Source organism: Dasypus novemcinctus, chromosome 18 (genome assembly GCF_030445035.2).
Source record: "Dasypus novemcinctus isolate mDasNov1 chromosome 18, mDasNov1.1.hap2, whole genome shotgun sequence".
Lineage (NCBI taxonomy): Eukaryota > Metazoa > Chordata > Mammalia > Cingulata > Dasypodidae > Dasypus > Dasypus novemcinctus.
Window position 1 is genome coordinate 17,727,561 of NC_080690.1, and position 20,036 is coordinate 17,747,596.

The 20,036-nt window shown below is 44.9% G+C and overlaps 1 protein-coding gene and 1 long non-coding RNA gene across 3 annotated transcripts in view; one reads left to right on the forward strand and one right to left on the reverse strand.

Moving 5' to 3' along the window:
• Positions 1-3,064: 3,064 nt before the first annotated feature.
• LOC131274310 (uncharacterized) lies at positions 3,065-9,852 on the forward strand. Its single transcript, XR_009181524.2, has 2 exons — positions 3,065-3,859; positions 5,274-9,852. It is a non-coding gene; the product is annotated as an uncharacterized lncRNA (long non-coding RNA).
• PMFBP1 (polyamine modulated factor 1 binding protein 1) overlaps positions 4,448-20,036 on the reverse strand; it is a 64,947-nt gene continuing 49,358 nt past the window's right edge. Inside the window, exons 9-21 of one of the 2 annotated variants that reach the window (XM_058279774.2) lie at positions 17,693-17,933; positions 14,571-14,760; positions 14,242-14,395; positions 13,480-13,647; positions 13,114-13,251; positions 9,230-9,394; positions 8,549-8,716; positions 7,876-8,043; positions 7,622-7,684; positions 6,966-7,093; positions 6,390-6,464; positions 5,317-5,552; positions 4,448-4,793 (exon numbers count right to left, since the gene is read on the reverse strand). In XM_058279774.2, coding sequence (XP_058135757.1) covers positions 4,777-4,793; positions 5,317-5,552; positions 6,390-6,464; positions 6,966-7,093; positions 7,622-7,684; positions 7,876-8,043; positions 8,549-8,716; positions 9,230-9,394; positions 13,114-13,251; positions 13,480-13,647; positions 14,242-14,395; positions 14,571-14,760; positions 17,693-17,933 — 1,911 coding nt within the window. In that variant the 3' untranslated portion in view covers positions 4,448-4,776. The remainder of the gene's footprint in view (positions 4,794-5,316; positions 5,553-6,389; positions 6,465-6,965; positions 7,094-7,621; positions 7,685-7,875; positions 8,044-8,548; positions 8,717-9,229; positions 9,395-13,113; positions 13,252-13,479; positions 13,648-14,241; positions 14,396-14,570; positions 14,761-17,692; positions 17,934-20,036) is intronic. The other variant, XM_058279775.2, reaches the window with a different exon arrangement.

Sequence of the window (20,036 nt, forward strand, 5' to 3'; positions counted from 1 at the left end):
GCCAGAGGGGTGCTGGTGCAAAGTACCGCAAGTCTGTTGGCATTTATAAAGGGTATTTATTTGGGGGGGAAGTTATATTTACCAAGTCGACTTGACTCCAACTCAAGGTATCATCAGAGGTACTTTCTCACCCAAAATCTTTTGCCACGTGCTAATGCAAAATGGCGGGCGATGTCGTGAGTTCAGCCTTCCTCCTTCCTCTGTGGTCCCAGCTTTTTCCTTTCTCAGCTGTAGGTTAGCAAAAGGCTTGTCTCTCTCCCTAAGCTCGTTTCTTTCCAGGCTTAACTGCTCTGCTCTCTTCACAAGTTCAGCTGTAGACTATCAGACTTATTCTTTTCCCGAGGCCTCTGTCTTGTCTAATGGAACCTTCTTTCTTCTCTCACGTAACTGCTTCTCTGTGTATTTACATCCTGGGGCTCCAGCATCAAAACTCCAACTCTCTCCTTTGCCGTGTCGTTTTCTCTGTGAGTCCCCACTCTACTGACGTATCCAAAGCAAAACCTCAATCTTAATTTAATCAAGTAAAAGTGAAACCTCTGAATCTAGTACAATCTAATACACCCAGAGGAACAGACCAGTTTACAAACATATTTGAGTATCTATTCTTGGAGTTGATAAATAGTATCAAACTGCCACAGGTGCCCAGGACAGGCCAAGCTGGGGTCCTGGTGTTCAAGGCTGGAGGGCAATGGAGGGCAGCCTTGATGGCCGGGAAGTGGGAGGAGATAGCAGGAGCTCTCTGGCCTTCAGTGATCCCCAGGGGTGGCTGCTTGAAAGAGGGCCACTCTTGCTCAGAATGGTGGAAGTTCTGACTGCAGGTGTAAGGGCTGTGTATTGGCTGAAAAGTAGTGTAGAATATTGCTTATTGCTTTTCTTTTCTTTTTTTTTTTTAATATTTTTATTTTTTATTTTTTAAAGATTTATTTATTTATTTAATTTCCCCCCCTCCCCTGGTTGTCTGTTCTTGGTGTCTATTTGCTGCGTCTTGTTTCTTTGTCCACTTCTGTTGTCGTCAGCGGCACGGGAAGTGTGGGCGGCGCCATTCCTGGGCAGGCTGCACTTTCTTTTCACGCTGGGCGGCTCTCCTCACGGGCGCACTCCTTGCGCGTGGGGCTCCCCCATGCGGGGGACACCCCTGCGTGGCAGGGCACTCCTTGCACGCATCAGCACTGCGCATGGCCAGCTCCACACGAGTCAAGGAGGCCCGGGATTTGAACCGCGGACCTCCCATATGGTAGACGGACGCCCTAACCACTGGGCCAAAGTCCGTTTCCCTGCTTTTCATATAAATGATGAGGCTTACACTGGAATCACTAGTCTTTTTGCATCAAGCAGCTTTAAGCCTGCCAGGTGGCTTTTGGGTATCTGGCCCTTTGCACCAATCATGGCCGTTTGCGACTCCCTAGGGCGGGGTGCTGGGTGGTGTGCTGGCTGGGCAGTTCTGAGACACTGCCAGGGTTGGGGGTCAGCAGTACCTCGATGCAGGCCAGTGCTCAGCGTGCTTGATACCTGGCTCATTCTCCCTGGGATTTGAATTTCCATCTATTATAACCCAATATGAGGCAAAGTCTAAGTCAATTTTGTGGATGAGTTTGGAAGCCAGGGTTTGCCAGCGCCAGTTACCACCACTCCTTCCCCTCATTTTCCTCCAACTCCCTTTCTTGGGAATGCAGTGAAAACTGCTTTTCAGGACTCTGGAGGGGAGAGAGGGCTTCCAACCCTTGGCTGGGAAAATTTCTAATCTTGGCTTGAGGTCGAAGGGCCAGGAGAAGGTGCATGATATAGAGGAGTTGGCTGGGTATGTGATCTATTTTTGGACTTGGGCTTGGGATGCAACAGAATAAGAAAAAGATTGAGGTTCTAGTTAAAGGTTTTATTACCAACAAGCTGTGACCATGGTCACAAACTCACCTTCAAGTCCCTTAGATAAAAGTAAGGCCAGAAAAGGGTAAAAAAAAAAGGGCCAGAGGTTATGAAAACTACGGGTCCAATCCACCCTTCCAATTTGAAAAGCAAGGAATGCCTGGCGAGGGACGCTCTTGGCACACACAAGTGCTGCGGAATGCAGGGAGGCTCCATCCGCCCGCGGCGCCACCTGGGTCTAAGTACTGGGGCTTCCATCTAAGATTTTGTTAAACTGTGTTTGCAATGTTTTCTCTTGAATCATAGACCCTTTCCGTTCAGATCAACCTCAAAATTCCTTTCAGCTTTAATAATCTTTGATTCTCATCATTTTTTCCTCTGATGATAACCAATTCTTTGTTCTAGAGGTAAAAAGAATTTCTGTGACTGGGAAACGGACTTGGCCCAGTGGTTAGGGCGTCCGTCTACCACACGGGAGGTCCGCGGTTCAAACCCCGGGCCTCCTCGACCCGTGTGGAGCTGGCCCGTGCACAGTGCTGATGCGCGCGGGTTGTGCCGCGCCACGCAGGGGTGTCCCCCGCGTGGGGGAGCCCCACACGCAAGGAGTGCGCCCATAAGGAGAGCTGCCCAGCGCGAAAGAAAGTGCAGCCTGCCCAGGAATGGCGCCGCCCACACTTCCCGTGCCGCTGACGACAACAGAAGCGGACAAAGAAACAGGACGCAGCGAATGGATGCAGAGAGCAGACAACCGAGCAGACAACCGGGGAAGCGGGGGAATTAAATAAATAAAAAAAAGAATTTCTGTGACAATAGCCCAGTGGGCTCTGTCTAAGCTCGTGGTCGCCAAAGCGAACTCACAAGTCTGGTTTTATGCTTTCTGACTTCTGGTGTAAGGAAACTAAGAGTGTGGAACTGGGCAGAACTCTGCGGGGAGCCTCTGCCTTGGGGCTTAGAGGGGTTTGCTCTTAAGTCACAGGCACTGATCCTTTAATGGCTGGTCGATGGGAACAGAACACCATAAGCCCACAACAAACATCAGCAATTGTGGGTCTCCCTCAGTTTGGGCTACATAGAAAAGTTTCAAAAGACAAGTTCAGGGGAGCTGGCCCTTTGCAGGGAGGGAGGAACGAGGAACTTTTAGCGAGGTGGGCTGGGGTGACTGATGTTTGCTCTGGATTCCTTTAGCTTAGGAGGGAAAGGAATTATACTCTGGGTTGGTAGAAGAGGATCTGCCACAAAAAGGAGTCTGTGGCATCAGTTCTCAGAATCAGCATGACATCCTTCCTGGATGGCTGGAACACTTATTTTCTTTATAATTCCCTTGGCTAAATCTCATCTTTGTAATGATTTCTTTTTGAATATAAGCTATTCAAACTACTTTTTAGGAACTCTCTTCTTTGGTTGTTTCTTTAATAAGTGTAGGCAGGCAGCACTAAAGCTTCCCACCTCTGATCACTAGAGAAACTGCAATTTCTCCTAAGTCCATCCCCTGTCCTCAGGCCCGTGTCCTGCCTGGCAGGGCTCTCACAGGTACAGGCTGGGTGACATAGAGATGCATGTTTGGCTCACCTGCCCCTTTGCTCTCCCATAACTCGCTACTTGTTTTGCTCTGGTAAAATGACCCACAGGAAGCGCAGGACAACTGTAAAATGCACAATATTCACAGTATCCAGATGTTGCCACTTGGTCCAACATATACAAAACCTTTCTTTTTTTTTTGCAAATTACAGAGATAAAATGCCTTTTTAGTAGACTGTACTTGGGATTCTAATAATATTGAAGTTTCTTTTAAATAAATGAGCCTGGCCACTGGCTCCAGTTAGGAGGCAATTCATTAGTACCTGACTCTTCAGTCTGCTTTTTTTCCCCTAGAAAATATACCCTTATTCTAAACGAAATGTGGGGAAAGAGCATAAACAACGACCACCACTACAAGAACCACCAGAGGTGCTTGCCCATCCCTTCTGAGGCATCCTATTTAACGTTGCTACTAGTGGTGAGTTTTCTTGGTTTTTATTTGGCCAGGGAGGGAGGCAAGAATATTTACTTAACATTGCCAATTACTGACATTTCTTCCACTTTTCCTACTCCCTTGGAAATGCAAACTCTCATTTCTTTCTCTTAACTTTGCCCTACTAGCTATTTCTCTCAATTTTCTACAGTCTAGAAATATAAATTCTACTTGTGTACTCAGTTTAACAAAATACTACTACAATAAAATAGTTTAGCTGTCCTTGGAGTTTGTTATAATGGGATTTTTACTAGTATTGAGCTGGCTGGGGAGAAAAATAAAATTGTTAAAAGGAGGAATGGAAGATGGCGGCAGCAGAAAGCAGATGGCTATCTCACCATCCCCCATTTGGAAAATACATCACTTATTTCCCTCCTTTCTTTTGGATCCCAGAATTGCTTTTCTTTGGGAGGTTTTTAGAATTTCTTTTTTTTTTTTTTTTTAGTTCCAGATAGATATGGAAAGAGGAAAAAGTCTATCTCTTGTTGGTTTAAAAACTCAACCCATTAATCCAGAAGTTTGCACTGGTGGTGTTAGCTCTCCTACATAAGTGAAAGGGCTCTGTATTTTATAGATTCCAGAGAGAATAGGGGTGAATACGTTCCTGGAAGCTTCAGGGGGCAGAGATGTTGGCAAGGTACCAGGAGCGCACCAAGACTGCTGTGTTCATGCCTTTATTTTAGAGTTTGGGTTTGAAGATAGTAGAATGGTTCCAAGGTTCACTCCACTGCAGGAAGTGGGCAAATCTCAAAAAAAAAAAAAAAAAAAGCAACTTGCAAAACAGGTTGGGGCCTTGACACGTCCAGGTAAGAGCTGATACAGGTAGAGAGAGAGAAAGATGGGAACTTGCTGGTCCTCTGAAAAACAGGCTTGGAAATGATGCTCAGGGCAAGGTGCCGAGTCTAGCAATATGAGGAACCTGAGGGCATAGGGAAGAAATAACAGTTCTGAGTTGAAGAGAAGTTATGGAGGAATTCCACAGCCCTATTGTAGGGTACTTCACAGAGTGTACAGGGGGCAGGGCAGGTAGTGGTGGGCCCAGCTGTGTGAGGGAACGTGGCTTTTTTGCAGGGTCCCTCGGACACATAACATAAGGAAGATCGTCTGTTTTGCCTATTCCCCTTTTTGTCCCCACACTCCCCCCCCAAAGGGACTGAGTTGGGGGGTTGAGATGTGAGGCACTTGAGTACCACCTAAGGCTCTGAGATTGGAACTCCTCTCTCTACTGTTGAGAAAACAGCTATCTTTGATGTCAGAATCACTAAGCAAATGACTGAGGCCAGACAAGCTCTGCTTTCTTCTCCCTATTTGAATTCCCAATCCAGTGAGATATAGATATATATACACAAAGATGTTTAAAATAACATCACACTGTTACTTTTTTTACACATGGCACTAGGAAAGAAGACATCGCAGTAGAAAAAGACAAGTGGGAGGCATACCTGAGCCGTGGGGCATCCCCACGAACTTGCCGATCTCGGTTTTTTGGCCCACGTCCTGCGACCTCCAGCCCAAGCCACCGCACATCTTCCTCTCCCTGGACGGGGGCTCCAGTTTGCACGGGCCTAGAGTTTTGCTGTATAGCCTGGGGTGCCCTGCTTTCAGCTTCCTCTCCTCTATCTCATTCTTCAGCTTCTTGTTTTCCTGCTGCAGATGGACCATTACACTTTGGAGGTGGCTGTGGGAAGGAGACGGGAGGACAGGTGGGTGTTTGGTCTGCTTCGTCTGCTTGGTACCCTGCTGGACTGGACAGATAAAAGTGTTCCAGGAAAGAAGGTCATGGACACCCAGTGTATTTCTAAGGTGGAGACCTTGTACAAGTGCCGCGGAAATGGAGGCTACGTGTGTCCAGGGGTTGGGATGGAGCCAGAACTAGGGCTTTAGACCCACTGTGACATCTTGGGGTCTGTTTACTCGTCTGCTAAACAGAGACAATCCCAGCTGATCTGCCTGCCGGGGTCAATATAAAGATCTGGTTAGGCAAAGCATATACTATTGATTTGAAGAGCCCCACTCCTGGTGATGTGGCTTCGGTTTCTCACAGCCATGCCTTGGGAACATTCACCCAGTTCTAAAGGGGAGTGTGGAACAAGCAGAAGGAGCCCTGAACGACCACAGGACGGAGGAACAGCCTCCACCCGCACTGATTCTGCATTCGGGGGTCTCTGTTACAGTAGCTCAGCACCTACTCTAACTAACGCAGGTTGCCTTTTGAGCCTGCTCCCGCCTCAACATTCTTGACTTCTGACAATCACAGAAATTGAGAATGAGAAGGGATATTAACCCCTTTCATGCTGTTGATGAGGGAATTAAGGCCTAAGAGGTGCAGTGATCTGCCCAAGGTCATACAGTCAGATGCAGATTGAGGACTTCACCCGTCTTTTCAAAGTAACAGGTCTCTCTGGGGGTGGGATCCCCATATCGAAGGACAACCCTGGCTCCTTGCTGAGCCTTCACCATTGGTTCTAAGAAGCCAGGAGCAGAGAAGCGGCCAGCGTGTTGTGGGATCACTTACTCCTTTTCACCAGTCAGTTTGGCGATATATTTGACCTGTTCACGGAGTTTGTTTCCTAGTTTCTCATTGGTGATCCTGTAATAAAATCCACAAGGGAAGAGAGCTGTCAGTGCCCCAGCCTCCTGTGGACAAGGGCACAAGCCGGCTGAACGGGACACCAGCTGTTTTCAGCAAAGCTACTGCTGGGCCCTACCCCTTTCACCACTCATCATCCTGCCTCCAGGGCTAGGGCCTCCCTAGCACCGGGCAAGTAAGAGGACTCTGTGCTTAAGTGCATCACAGAATCACCTTGATCCCCAGGTGAGTTCAAGGGATCGAGTTTAGGGGATCCAGGCAGGGAAGCCAGATATCAGATTGGAAAGAGGAAACAGGACCCTTCCCTCTGGGAGCCTGGCCCATTTCTAAATCAGTAGGGCTTTTCAGACCTCCCTGAAGAGTCACGCTCCTCTCCATCTTGTTTGAAACTCTGGGTTTGGCTAAGACTGGATCAGTTTTCAGAAGGGCAGTGTGCAGTACTATTCCTCAACTTAGCCCAGGGTTGGGGGTCTTGCCTACCTCTTTCCCTTCCTTACTTACTTCTGCTCTTGTGCCCAGTGCTCCATGTTGGACATAATCTGAGTATTCTCTTGGTGGAGTTTACAGCTGTCTTTGGGCACAGACCGTTGGGCAGATCGAAGGACGTCCACGTGAGGCAAGCAGCAGGGCTTAGGTATGAGAAGGGGAGATGGTAAGGGGTGGCATGGCCCCACTGCCTCCCTGCTCCCAAATTGGGCTTCTTCTCTCTCCCTGAGAGGAGCAAAAATCAACTCTGTTGGATTGGACTTGCCACCCGGGGACCTCCGTGATAGCTGTGTAGGCTGTGCGCCACCCAGAGGTGGCTGCCCTGCAGAGGCTCCATTTATATCAATGTACACGGATGCACAGTGGATTTGTGCATCTCTAATAATGATTCGTAGGCTGAAGGCAAAATTGTGGCCTATTCTTTTAAAAACCAGGATATGAAGTCAGTTTTCTGACAGATAGAAGAAAAATATCTTGAGGAAGGGCACAAAGGCCCTGTCCTGCCCTGAACTTCCCTGCTCAGGACTCAGGCAAGCAGCCAGGGAGCCTGGCCTGCCCAGAAGGCCTCTCAGCAGATTCTACTCCGGGATCTGGGCTGAACGAAGGGATCAGGATGGACTCTGGAGGGGGCCCAACTAGCAGATCAGCCAAGCTAGGGGAGGCCTGTGTACCTGGCAGGGAGTCGGCATCTGCCTCTTCTCTGGGACAGGGCCTTCTTTCTTCAGAATCTCTCTCTATCAACAGAGGCACAGGAGAACGGATGTGCTGAGACAGGCTGCAGCATCCGCGTGGTTGTGGGATGTGCTGGTTTTGTCTCCTGCTGGACCTTCCCTCTACCACCCCCACCCCTGCCCCCACCCCATCCTCCTCTTTCCAGTTCTGTGGATTAGCTGGAGGAAGCCAAGAAGCCGAGGAGCACCCACACCTCCTTCTCATCAGCAAGGAGCTTCTCCTTCAGAGCAGCCATTTCCACCTGGAACATCATGAGCTGCTCCTCTTTGGCTGCCAGCATTTTGAGGTCGCATTGGTGCTGCTTCTGCCACTGCAGCACCTGCCTGCTCATGTCCTCTAGCTTCTTGTCGAAGACATGCACCTGCCCGGGAGTGCACAGTGAGGCGGGGGACCCTAGCGTGCCTTCCCTGACCCAGAGGCCCGAGGGTGCTTTCTCCATCGTGGGATAATCTTTAGTGGCTGTTTTATTTCCAGTGGCCAGCAGAGGGTGCTCCTGCTCCGATTTTTGCCGCCTTGGAGGGGGCCAAAGGGAACGACCTACCCCTGCTCCCCACTGTACCCACCCCTCTTCCTCCCCAGCGGGGAAGCGAGAAGGGGAGGGCGTAGGCATCTCCTGCTGGGGAGGGGGAAAGCAGGGGGCGTGCCGAGCTCGGTGCTGGTCTCTTTCCAAATATAAATACACGTGTCAAAACTCCTGGAAGATCCTCCACCACCTACCACCCAGCTGATGGGCAACGTGGGGAGTACTGCTGTGTGAACCCCAACACCCGGAAGCTGATCCAGGGAGCCCCCACCATCCGGGGAGTGGGCAGATAGTTCTGGGTGCAAGAGGAAAGAGGTGGCCTGAGCCCCCGGCTGTTCCTCACCTCCTCCTCACTCTGCTGCTGGAAGCCCTGGAGTTTTTTCAATTCCGCGTTGAGCTTTTTCATCCTCTCCTCGTAGGCGGTGATTTCTTCCTCCAGCTGAGCTTTCTTGTCTTGGGCCTGTATCAAGCTTCTGCGCAGATCCTTTGTCTCCGAGGCCACCCGGTTGAGCTGGCCGTAAAGACAAAGGGAGTGAGAAGGGCCGCCAGAGCCCTCTGGAGAAGGTTGCAGGATCCCCCACCCCACCCTCTGCCTGGGGTGTCGCCCTCAGTCACCTTGCCTAGTGTGTGTGGGGGGGCAGGGGCGGGCAGGAGGGACAGTGATTGTTTTTTTTGCATCCCCCATTCCCCTCCCTCTGTTTATTCTCTTTCCAGTTTTATGGATTGATAAACCAGGCAGGGAATCTGGAGCACAGGGATGGGGCAGGAATTCTCTAACAATCCAGGTTTTGGGAAAATCTTGCCTCAGGGTCACCCATGGGTTGAAAGATTTGTTAGATTTCACCAACATCTTTGCTCCCCTTCACCCAGACTAGGCAAGCCTTTTTAAGGGGTAGCCCACCTTCTCTGGACCGAAATCCCAGCCCGCAGATGGCCCTGGTGACAGCCACCTCCCGTGCCTCTGATCCACCCTGATATTTCTCTGCAGGGGAACAGCCATGGAGAAGAGATTGGGGTCCCCCACCTTCTCCAGGGCTTGCTTCAGGTCCTCTTGGCAGGTGGTCGACTTATGACATAACTCCTCATACGTTACTTTACTGACCATGTTCTGGAGACAGTGCTTCTCTTTCTGCACAGCCTTGTCCAGCTGGGTCTGCAGATTCATTATCACCTCCTTCTGCTGGGATATCTTTGAGGACGGGAACATCACTGTCACTGTCCCAGCTTATGGCCATAGAGGCACTCTCTGTGTTCATAGGAAGGAGGCAAGACCTGGGCTCTGTTCTTTCTGCAGGTTGGCAGAAGAATCTCTTGGGACTCCTACATCTTCACCTTAGTGTTGGAAAAGGAAGCGCTGCCCCTTCTAGGTTCTTCTGCACCTCTCCCCTCCACATTTCCCCTTCTATTGCATGACTCCCTAATACAAGGACAGTTTTTCATAAATACTTGGAATCCAGTTCTAGGTTAGGAGACATGAGACAACATTTCATCGTGTGTTTGATGATTCACTTAGTTCTTGACATGCTTCACTAAACTTGATGTCCCATGAAAGCTGGACTGCATGTGGTTTGCTCATCACTGTATCCCCATCACCTATAGCTTAGGGCATTCTACATGTGGTGCTCAATAAATGCTTTTCTGTTTTGACTGATGGTTTTTTTTTTTTTTTGGTGATGGAATCAAATATTACATTGGGTAATGTTTAGAGTTAGGGATGAAGTGAATGCATAGTTCCAGAAGCGAGTTAAAACTTTAAGTCTGCATCTTAAACTTAGTAATGAGTATTCATGGTATAGTTAAAAGGGGATTGAGATCTGAAGTCAGAGGATCTGGGCTAAGATCCTGGCCTGTCATGTACTTAATTTCTCTGAGCCTCAGGATACTCATCTGCAAATTGGGATAATTTCAGCTGCTTTCCAGAGTTCTCATGATGATCAAATGAGATTATGCCTGTGAAAGGGCTTTGTAAGATTTAATTTACTATATGATTGTGAGTTATTATGAATATGCTGAGTAATTAGCCATCTTGTCTTATATGTAAGTACAGGCCAGAGATCTACTTTTAAGTCTGGAAGCAGGTGACAGACCTTGGAAATTCATCTGCTTTGTGCTGCTCTTTGGTAGTCCAGTACACCTGCATCTGCATGTGGCCAAAAGTATATACTCTTTTGGGTTTTATTGCTTTTTCTCTAGTCAGTGCTCATTGCTTGATGTTTATTATTCTGATAGACGGTATTGGAGTATCTTTGTCCTAGGAATGAGTTAGATAAAAAATATTATATTGGATTTCTAGCCCTATCTTTTACGTCTGTGGGTGAAACTATTCCTAAGGATGAAATGATTTGGGTCTCCTGGAAATAAGAATGCATCTTTTCTTGGGATTTCTGAATGGCATGGAGTCAGGCTGAGTCTTGTCAGTAAACCAGGGGAGTTGTTGGAGAAATGAGAATTCACTATAAATGCTTGAAAAATGGTGGCTAAACTGAGAAGTGTCACCATGGATGTGAGACACATTGTAAAAAAATCAATGATGCTAGGAGCTAAAATAAAAACTTTACTATAGATTACTCAAAACATTCTCATTTAACTTGGAGAAAGATACTGAATATCTATATATAGAAATATATAAATCACAGAATAAAGGCGTTCTAGTAAAAGTTCTAAAGGAAGGTCAATTCCCTTCTCTGCCAAAGGCATTAGGCTTAGATGATTTTATGGGTTAGTTCTACCAAGTTGTCCTTAATTCCTCTCATTCTCTCATATTCATTCTATCAGCTAATTTGGTCAATTCTACCACCAAAATGCAACTTGAGTTTTCTCACTCTGTCTTCATTGCCACCACTCTAGCCTGCACCTCAGTAGTCTCCTAACTGGTCTCCTCACTTTCATACCCACTCTTTCCCCAATCCATTTTCATACATTTGTCAGAAAAACTAAGTCAGATAAAATAATCTCCTTTACCCCTTTAAGGAAACCCTATCAATGACTTTCCATTGCCCTTAGAATAAAGACAAATATTTCTTAAACTACAGAGTCTGCACTGTCTGCCTCTGCCTGACTTTCTAAAGCCATTCTCTAGCAGTGTCCCCCTTGATCACTGTACGCAGTCATACTGGTCTTATTCCACTTTTGAGAATGTGCCAAGTGTTTTTCTAAAAGAGTAATTCATGATGAACAATCAGGACTCATACTAGGAATGTGAGGGTGCATAAAATGAGGATCAATTTTATTTACCACATTACACACCTAAAGAGAAAGATGATATAATCACCTCAATGGTTTCTAAACAAGGAGTATTTGATAGAATTCAACATCTGTAGTGATAAAAACTCTTAGTAGGGGAGGGGATGTGGCTCATGTGGTTGAATACCTGCCTCCCACATGGGAGGTACTGGGTTTGGCTACTGGTGCCTCCTGAATAAAGCAAAATAAACAACAAACAAACAAATGAAAAAACCAACTCAGGGTAGCCGATGTGGCTCAGAGCTGGCTTCCCACATATGAGGTCCTAGGTTTAATCCCTGGCCCCTGGTAACTCAAAACAAAACAACACCAAAAAACCCCAAACCAAAACAAAAAACTCTTAGTTACTGAGGAGCTGAAGAGGCTTGATAAGATAGTAACAGGAAGCCTACAGAAAGTGTCCTACTGAAATAGATGCATTCAATAAAGTTAAGAGCAAGAAAAAGATAGATGCCTTCTAACACTACTGCTGTTGAGCACCAGTGTTACATTGTTGCATTGAGTCCAAAGAAATAAGGTAAGAAAAAATAAACAAATAACTAACTAAATAAAAATATTGCAAAAGTTTAGAAAACTCTGGCTGCTTGCAAATGATATAATCATCTATCTAGAAAATCCATGAGGGACAATTGAAAAACTGCTAAAACTTATGAGTGAGTTCAATAAGGTATCCAATTTTAGAATGGATATATAAAGATAAATTAGCTTTCCTATATATTATCAGTGAATAATTATAAAATGTAATGGAAAACTGTTACAGAATCAAGAAGATGGAAGGATCTCAAGATACATTATCTTGACTTATATGGGAAATTTATAAATTAAAATATAGAAGATTGATGAAAGGAAATGCATTTTAGAATGCAAAACTAAGCCTCTGTTTAAATGGCTATTTAAATTCAATAAATCTACCATATGTGGGGTACACATGCTTTCACAAAGCTGAACATGTTTACACACATGAAACCCTCCAGAACATGTTTACACACTTGAAACCCTCCCATTAAAGGAATTCTGAAACTAATGCTTTTACTTTCACATTTACATGGCTATTTTTTTTTTCCAAATGTGATAATAGGCTCATTATAAATACTTAGGCAGTATCCCTTATATGCAGGGAGGATCCTTGGGGATTTGAGTGACTAAGACCTCAACTCTGGATTAAACTAGAGAAGAAATTTATATCGCTGGAGGCCAAAACTCCAGAAACATTGATTCCATAAAGTTGTGCTGCCAAATATGGCAATCACTAGTTCTCTGTGGCTACTTATATTTAAATAAAATTAATTGAAATTATAACTTCAATTCCTTAGTTACAGTAAAACATTTCAAGCACTTACCAGCCACATTTGGCCAGTGGCTACTATTCTGGACAGCTGAGCTTGTCCCCAATAAGTGACTCACTCAACTCTGGTTTAAAATGCAACTTTGGAAGAGTAGATGCTGAAGGTCAGATAGTTTGGAGGCTCTACCAGATAGTAAAGGAAACCTTTCACATGTGGAAGAAACATTTCTATGACTCACCAACCAGGTACTGATGGGTTGCCCCACTTTAGGAGAGATGCATAGTTGACTGGGTAGTTAGCTGCATTTCTGTGATACAGATTCAGGACAAAGCTCAGAAGGTTTAAGTGTCTCAGCCACATGGGGTTCTTGTCTACTTACCTCTTTGTTCAGCTCTTGGATGACTTTCTGGGTGGTATTGTGTTTGTTGAGAGCGGTATCCAGTTGTGTAGAACAATGTAACAACTCTGCTTGGAGATTCTCATTTTCCTCCTCCAACTTCCTCACGTTCTCCCTTGCCTGCGCTCCCGTTAAAGAACAAAGCCCAGTCAAGAAGTGTTAATCTCAGGCTCCTACAAACACTCCTCTCTCACACAGCTCTGGTCTCCCTCTAAGGTACCTTAGTCCTTCTGTCTCCTCCTTACTCGCCATTATGCTTTCCCACAATGCCCTCCCTTCTCCCCTGATGTCTGAGCATCCCTGAGGCTGGCTGTGTTCATGACCCTGACCAACTCTTCTCTTTCTCACCATCTTTTCTTTCCTTCTTTCTTCCTGTTGGAGTGCCTCAAGTTCTTTCTCCCGCAACTTCTCCTGTTCTTTGCTATTTTTCAACTGCTCCCGTTTTTCCTCCAGTAATCTTCTTACATCCTGAAGCTCATCTTCTAGATTGCATTTGGCAGATGCTTGATCCTTGTTCTGAGAAAATAAAGACTGGACTGAAAGATTGTCTTAGACTGTACTATATTTGGGGCAAAAAACCCCTACAGGCAATTGCACGTGGAGAATCTCTGAAATAAACGAAAGAACAACTCCATAATTATATAGCATATGTAATTAAGATTCCTCTGGTGTTCGGCAACATTTTTTCTTTGTTCAATTAGATATACCAATTTATTTTATATATAGATCTAATTCCCACAGTCTCAGCCTTTCTCCCACTTAGCCACCAAACCTTCCCACATAAAAACCTCTTTGAATAAAGTTTTAAAAATCCTTAGAGAAGAAGAAAACGAATAACTCAAAGATCAAAGACTTTAAATTGACTGACAAGGATAGTTTTCTATGAAAGAACAACATTGCCCTTTGACTACTTCTAAGTTTAAACCTTGGAAAAAATGCTTACTTTTCATAGGTCATGGCCATGCCGAGTGGCTGGCTTAGCATTCTAACACAAATTCTGGACAACTAGTTTGCAGTGGATTGATGACGACATCTTCCCAAATAAAGGCTAATATATTTCACTTTAAGCAGAGGAAATATTGGAGCTGGCTGCCTACTTGCCCTTTATACCTGGTGCAGAATGAGTTTCATATGATTTAAGGTGTCATTCAGCTTCATTTCCTGCTCATCCACTGTCTTCTGAAGCTGCTTCCTTTCCTTATCTGCATGGTCAGACTTCCTCCTGGCCTCAGAGAGATCTGCTGTCAGCTCCTCTATCTGTTTTCTAAAGCAATGTTACAACCAGAAGCAACAAGACAGACTTCAGTACCTGTGTTGGTGGATCATGGTGCTGACCCCCGGGCGAGTCCTTGCTAGCCCACTCCTGGACAGCTGCCCTCAGACAGTCGTGCCTGGGCCACATGGGACAGAACCTCTCTCTGGGTATAAGCCCTTGATACCTGCTGGATTCTAGTTCATCTTCAGCTCTCATGGACTCCCTCTTTTGTTTCTGAAGGCCTTTCTGTAGCTCCTGGATAGTATCTGACTTCTTCTTTTCTAGGGAAATGCAGCTTTGCAGTTTTCTGTTGGAATCTTCTAGGTTACTCTCGGCCTGAGTGGCCTGTTCTCTATACTGGGCTGCTTCCTGAGCTGCAGAAGTCAGGAGATGAGTATATCCATGTGAAGAAGAAGTCTATATGAAGCTCTCATTGATCAGACTGTTAAATAAGATCAGCTGGAAAGCCTGTTCTTTCATTTTGTGACCTACTTCCATTCCCAATGTGTCCTCCTTGCTCTTCACATTATTAGCGCTCCTAAGTAGCTCTATTAAAATTGTTTCTCTTCAACTACCCAAAGCTGTGGAGCCCTTCTTGACTAAAATTTTTAAAATGGGTAGAAACTGCTCGGTATCTCCCCTGGGCCTCATCTTATCCTCAGTGACTAATCCCTGCCCTTAGAACATTTCAAGTCTATTGAAGGAGCTAGACTGGCCTCCCTGAAATAGAGAATACTGTAATGTTAAGCTCACACTGACTGGACATTCAAGAGACCAATGTGAGTTAGAACAGTTGGAGGTGGCTTCACAGAGGAACAAAAGTTGAGCTGGGCCCTGAGGGAAGTAGGAAGAAGGAATTCTAGGTGGGGAGAATTGTGAAAATGAAAGCACAATGGAGGGAATATGCCACATATAGCAAGAGAATGGGGAAGAGACACGTTTAACTGGAAAGGAAAGTGGAGAGGAGTATTGGGAAATAGTTGAATGAGTGGGTAAGTTTGAGGGACTTTTGGAGGACCTGGAAAGCATAAGAGACTTAATGGATTCTTGAGCAGAGGCCTGACCTAATGGAAAGAATGCTTTAGGAAAACTGGAATGAATTAGAGTGGACTTCCTGAATATGCTTTCAATCACCATCCTTGCCTTCACTGGATATGAGGGGTAAAACATCCAAATAAGCTGCACCAAAAATGTCCTCCCATCCCATAGTTGTTACATTAGTTTCTACTTTAAACATCATTCTCCTTTTCATTTCCTCCACCAAGATTTCTAGCCTGGGATACTAGAAAAAGGATGGGGGAAGCGGACTTGGCCCAAAGGATAGGGCATCCTCCTACCACATGGGAGGTCTGCGGTTCCAACCCTGGGTCTCCTTGACCTGTGTGGAGCTGGCCCATGCGCAGTGCTGATGCGTGCAAGGAGTACCGTGTCACGCAGGGGTGTCCCCCGTGTAGAGGAGTCCCATGCACAAGGAGTGTGCCCCGTAAGGAGAGCCGCCCAGCGCAAAAGTAAGTGCAGCCTGCCCAGGACTGGTGCCGCACACACAGAGAGCTGACTCAGCAAGATGATGCAACAAAAAGAAACACAGATTCTCGGTGCCGCTGATAAGGATAGAAGTGGTCACAGAAGAACACACAGCGAATGGACACAGAGAGCAGACAACTGGGGGCGGGGGGCAGGGGAGAGAAATAAATAAAAAAATTAATCTTAAAAAAAGAAAAGAAAAAGGATGGTGTCACTATAGAAATGATATACTTTTGAAGAAGAATGGAGGAGATACATATATGTATTTTTTTTTTAAGTTGGGAAAATAATAAGTTTGTTTTGGAAATGTTAAGGATAGAGGGGAAAGCAGTTTTCCCAGTGGAGCTATTCCCTAAAGACAAGCCTGAGTACAAGGGTGGAATCAGGGCTGAGGTTCTGGGTGCTGGAGTCATCTGCAGAGAAATCTAGCTACAAGAAGGAGGGGAGCTCACCAAGAATGAATGTAGAGAACTAAGAGAAGAGGTAGAGGGTAATTTTAGGGGATGGACAACTATTGTCAGCAGGAGGGAAAGAGAAAGCGATGGTGGAGGAATGAAGCACATGTTGTGTCTCCAAACTTAAGATACAAGTGTTGAGGCATAGGTGGCTGATAGGTAAAGACTCACCAAGTTAAAGGATGGTGAGGAGGGAAGCCAGGCTTTTTTTTTTTTTTTTTAAATTTGAGACATAAGTGATATAAAATAAATTCACATACATTTTAAAGTGTACAGTTTTGTGGTTTTTGGCATATTCACAAAGTTGAGCAACTATTACCCCTACCTAATTTTAGAACATTTTCATCAGTCCCAAAAGAAACCCCAGGAAAGTGGATGTGGCTAAACTGATAGAGCATCTACCTACCATACAGGAGGTCCACAGTTTGAACCCAGGGTCTCCTGGCCTGTATGATGAGCTGGCCCATGCACAGTGCTGCCATGTGCAAGGAATGCCATGCCATGCAGAGGTATCCCCCATGTAGGGAAGCCCCACACACAAGGAGTATGCCCCACAAGGAGAGCAGCCCCGTGCAAAAAAAGTGCAGCCCACCCAGGAGTGGTGTCACACACATGGAGAGCTGATGCAGCAAGATGACACAACAAAAAAGAGACACTGATTCCCGGTGCTGCTGAGAATGCAAGTGGACACAGAAGAACACATAACGAATGGACACAAGAGAGCAGAGCAGACAATGGGGGGTGGGGAGGAAGGGGAGAGAAATAAATAAAATAAATCTTTAAAAAAAAAAGAAACCCCATATCCAAGGCAATAAGCTATTGGTGATTTTTGAGAGAGTAGTTTCAGAAGAGGAGAGAGGACACGATCCACAGTGCAAGCTGTGAAGAATAGAATACATAAGGAGGTAAAGAGGAGAGAGAGGGAATTTAAAAACAGGGAAGGCTGAGGCAAATTGTGGGATGAAAGTCCTGGAAAAGAATGTGGGGCAAAGAAGCAAAGGACAGAGGCCCATTCTTTCTGTGGTGTGCAAACAAGAGGATCTCCATGTGAGACTCCTGAGAAGGTATGGGTGTGCGAGTCCAGCATTTCATTTCCCCAAACTGAGCACTTGTTATGTGGTGGGGACTTCAGAAAGGAGGTGAGGTGAGGCCGAGTGAAAGATTTGTTGGAGTGGTGGTAACCACTGTGAGATGTAAGATGAGAACAGGAGAAGTTCTAGAGTGAGAAAGTGTAGAAGAGGAACATGACAATTTAGAGAGAGAGGGAGCTGCTTTAACCCCATGGTTGGTAGAGTGGTGGGGGAAGCAGCTTTGCTGGGGGCCTCACCAGCCTGCCTCAGCTGTTGTTGGGCTGCTTCAAGGCTGTCCTTCAGCTGCTGGATCTCAGCATGAAGGGCCTCATATTCCATGTTGTACTTATCCTGATTAATCTCCTGCATGGGTGTTTCATATTCTGTTGACCTTAGCCGCTCTTTCTCCAGCTCTATCTCTGTTTTTTTGAGGGTGCACTGAACCTGTGCTAGTTCCTTCTTGAGCTTCTGCAGCATTTCATCTTTCTCTTGGAGGACCTGAGAAAAACAAAATGGTAATGCAATGAAGACCTGAGCAGTGGCTTGGTGAGACCTATTAGAGATATCTTGGGCCCTCGTTCAAGTCACCATCATCTCCCGCCTGCATAACTTTCTAGCTGCACTTCCATCCCTTTTCCCCTTCAGCAGATGGTGTACTTTAAAAGCACAAGTCAGATCTTGTTACTCATCTGCTTAAAACCCTCCAATGGCTTTCATCTTACTCAGAAAAAAGTCAAAGTCCTTACAACAACCTCCCCAGATTTCCATGGTCCTTGGCTACCTAACTGCCCTCACCTTTTTTCACTCTCTGCCTGATAGCCAGCTTCAGCCACGCTGGCCTGGAATATTCTAAGAAGCCTTGCACCTTGGGGCTTTTGCACTTGCTATTCCTTCCTTCTTAACACCTTTGCTTGGGAGGCTCCCTCACTTCACTCAAATCTCTGCCCAAGTGTCACCTTATCAAAAAGGCTTTCTATTTACATCCTGTATAAAACTGCCACCAAGCCCCTGTCCCCTTCTCTATTCCCTTAGTCTGTGTTATTTTTCTTTATAGGAATTTATCAGTACTTGACATTCTATCATATATTTTTTTGTTCATTTGTTTGTCTATCTCCCCCCACTAGAAAGTAAGCCCCATGAACATAGGAATTCTGTATGTTTTGCTACAGTCTTAGTGCTTCAAACAGTGTTTGGAATATCATTGGTTCTTAAAAACATTTCTTGAATGAATATATGAATGAGTTAAAATTCTTTATACAGACTTCTTGCCCCTTGTCATTATCTCTTCAAATGCCTGTTTTGACTCATGCATCACCTCCATACCTTGAAACAGGAGGTTTTAATGACCAGCCAGTCAATCAACTGGATGATTTTTAATAGCTCTAATAAGCACTCAGAGTTGGAAGGGCATTCTCAGATAAACAAAAGCTGAGGGAGCTCATTGCCACCAAAGTGGCCCTACAAAAAGTGCAAATGGGAATTCTTCAGACTGAAAGGAAAGGATACTAGACAGTGGTTCAAAGCAGCCTAAATAAATACCTGCAGTAATGATAACTATTTGGGTTACTATAAATGCCAGTATTATTGTATTGTATTGTTTGGTATGTGATTCCAGTTCTTATTTCCTAGAGGTGCTAAAATTCAAATGAATAAAAAGTGATGATCGATCTTTGTTTTTGGACATACAACATACAGAGATATAAGTGATAACAAGTAAAAAAAATGGTGGGGGGACAAAAGGGTATTTGGGAAGTATATGCGCATGCTATTGAAATTAAATTGGTATCAAGCCAAATATGATTGTTATATATTTAGGATGTTAAATTTTAACCCCATGGTAACCACAAGGAAAATGTGAATGATGAAATATGAAAAATGTATTCAGATAGAAATGAGAAGGCACTTAGTATGGTACAACACAAGCAAATAAATTTAAAAGCAGGTATTAATGGAAGAATTGAAGGACAAAAAAGGTATAAAACTGACAAAGGCTAAATAGCAAAATGACAGAAGCAAGTCCTGTATTATCAGTAGTGACTAGATATAAGTGGATTAAACTCTCTAGTCAAAAGGCAGAAAGCATGACTCAACTATATATTGTCTGTAAGAGACTCACCTTAAATTCAAAGATAAAAGTAGGTTGAGGGTAAAAGGATTGGAAAAAATATACCATGCAAATTGTAACCAAAAGAGAGCCAGGGTGACTATACTAATATTGGATAAAATATATTTTAAGTCAAAAACAGTTATGGGGGAACAAATATGGTCATTATATACTGATAAAAGGAACAATTTAATAGGAATGTATGACAGTTATATATACACCTAACTGCAGAGCCCTAAAATATATGATGCAAATGCTGATGATTTGAAGGAAGGAATTGACAGCTCTACATTAATAGTAGGAGACTTTAACACACCACTCTCAATAATGGAGAGAAGATTCTGTCAGAAGATCAGTAAGGAAGTAGAGGTCTTGAGTAAACCAACTAGATCTTACAAACATATATAGATCACTGGATTCAACAAACCAGAATACACATTCTTTCTGAATACACATGGATCATTCTCCAAGAAATACTAGATATTGGGCTACAAAAC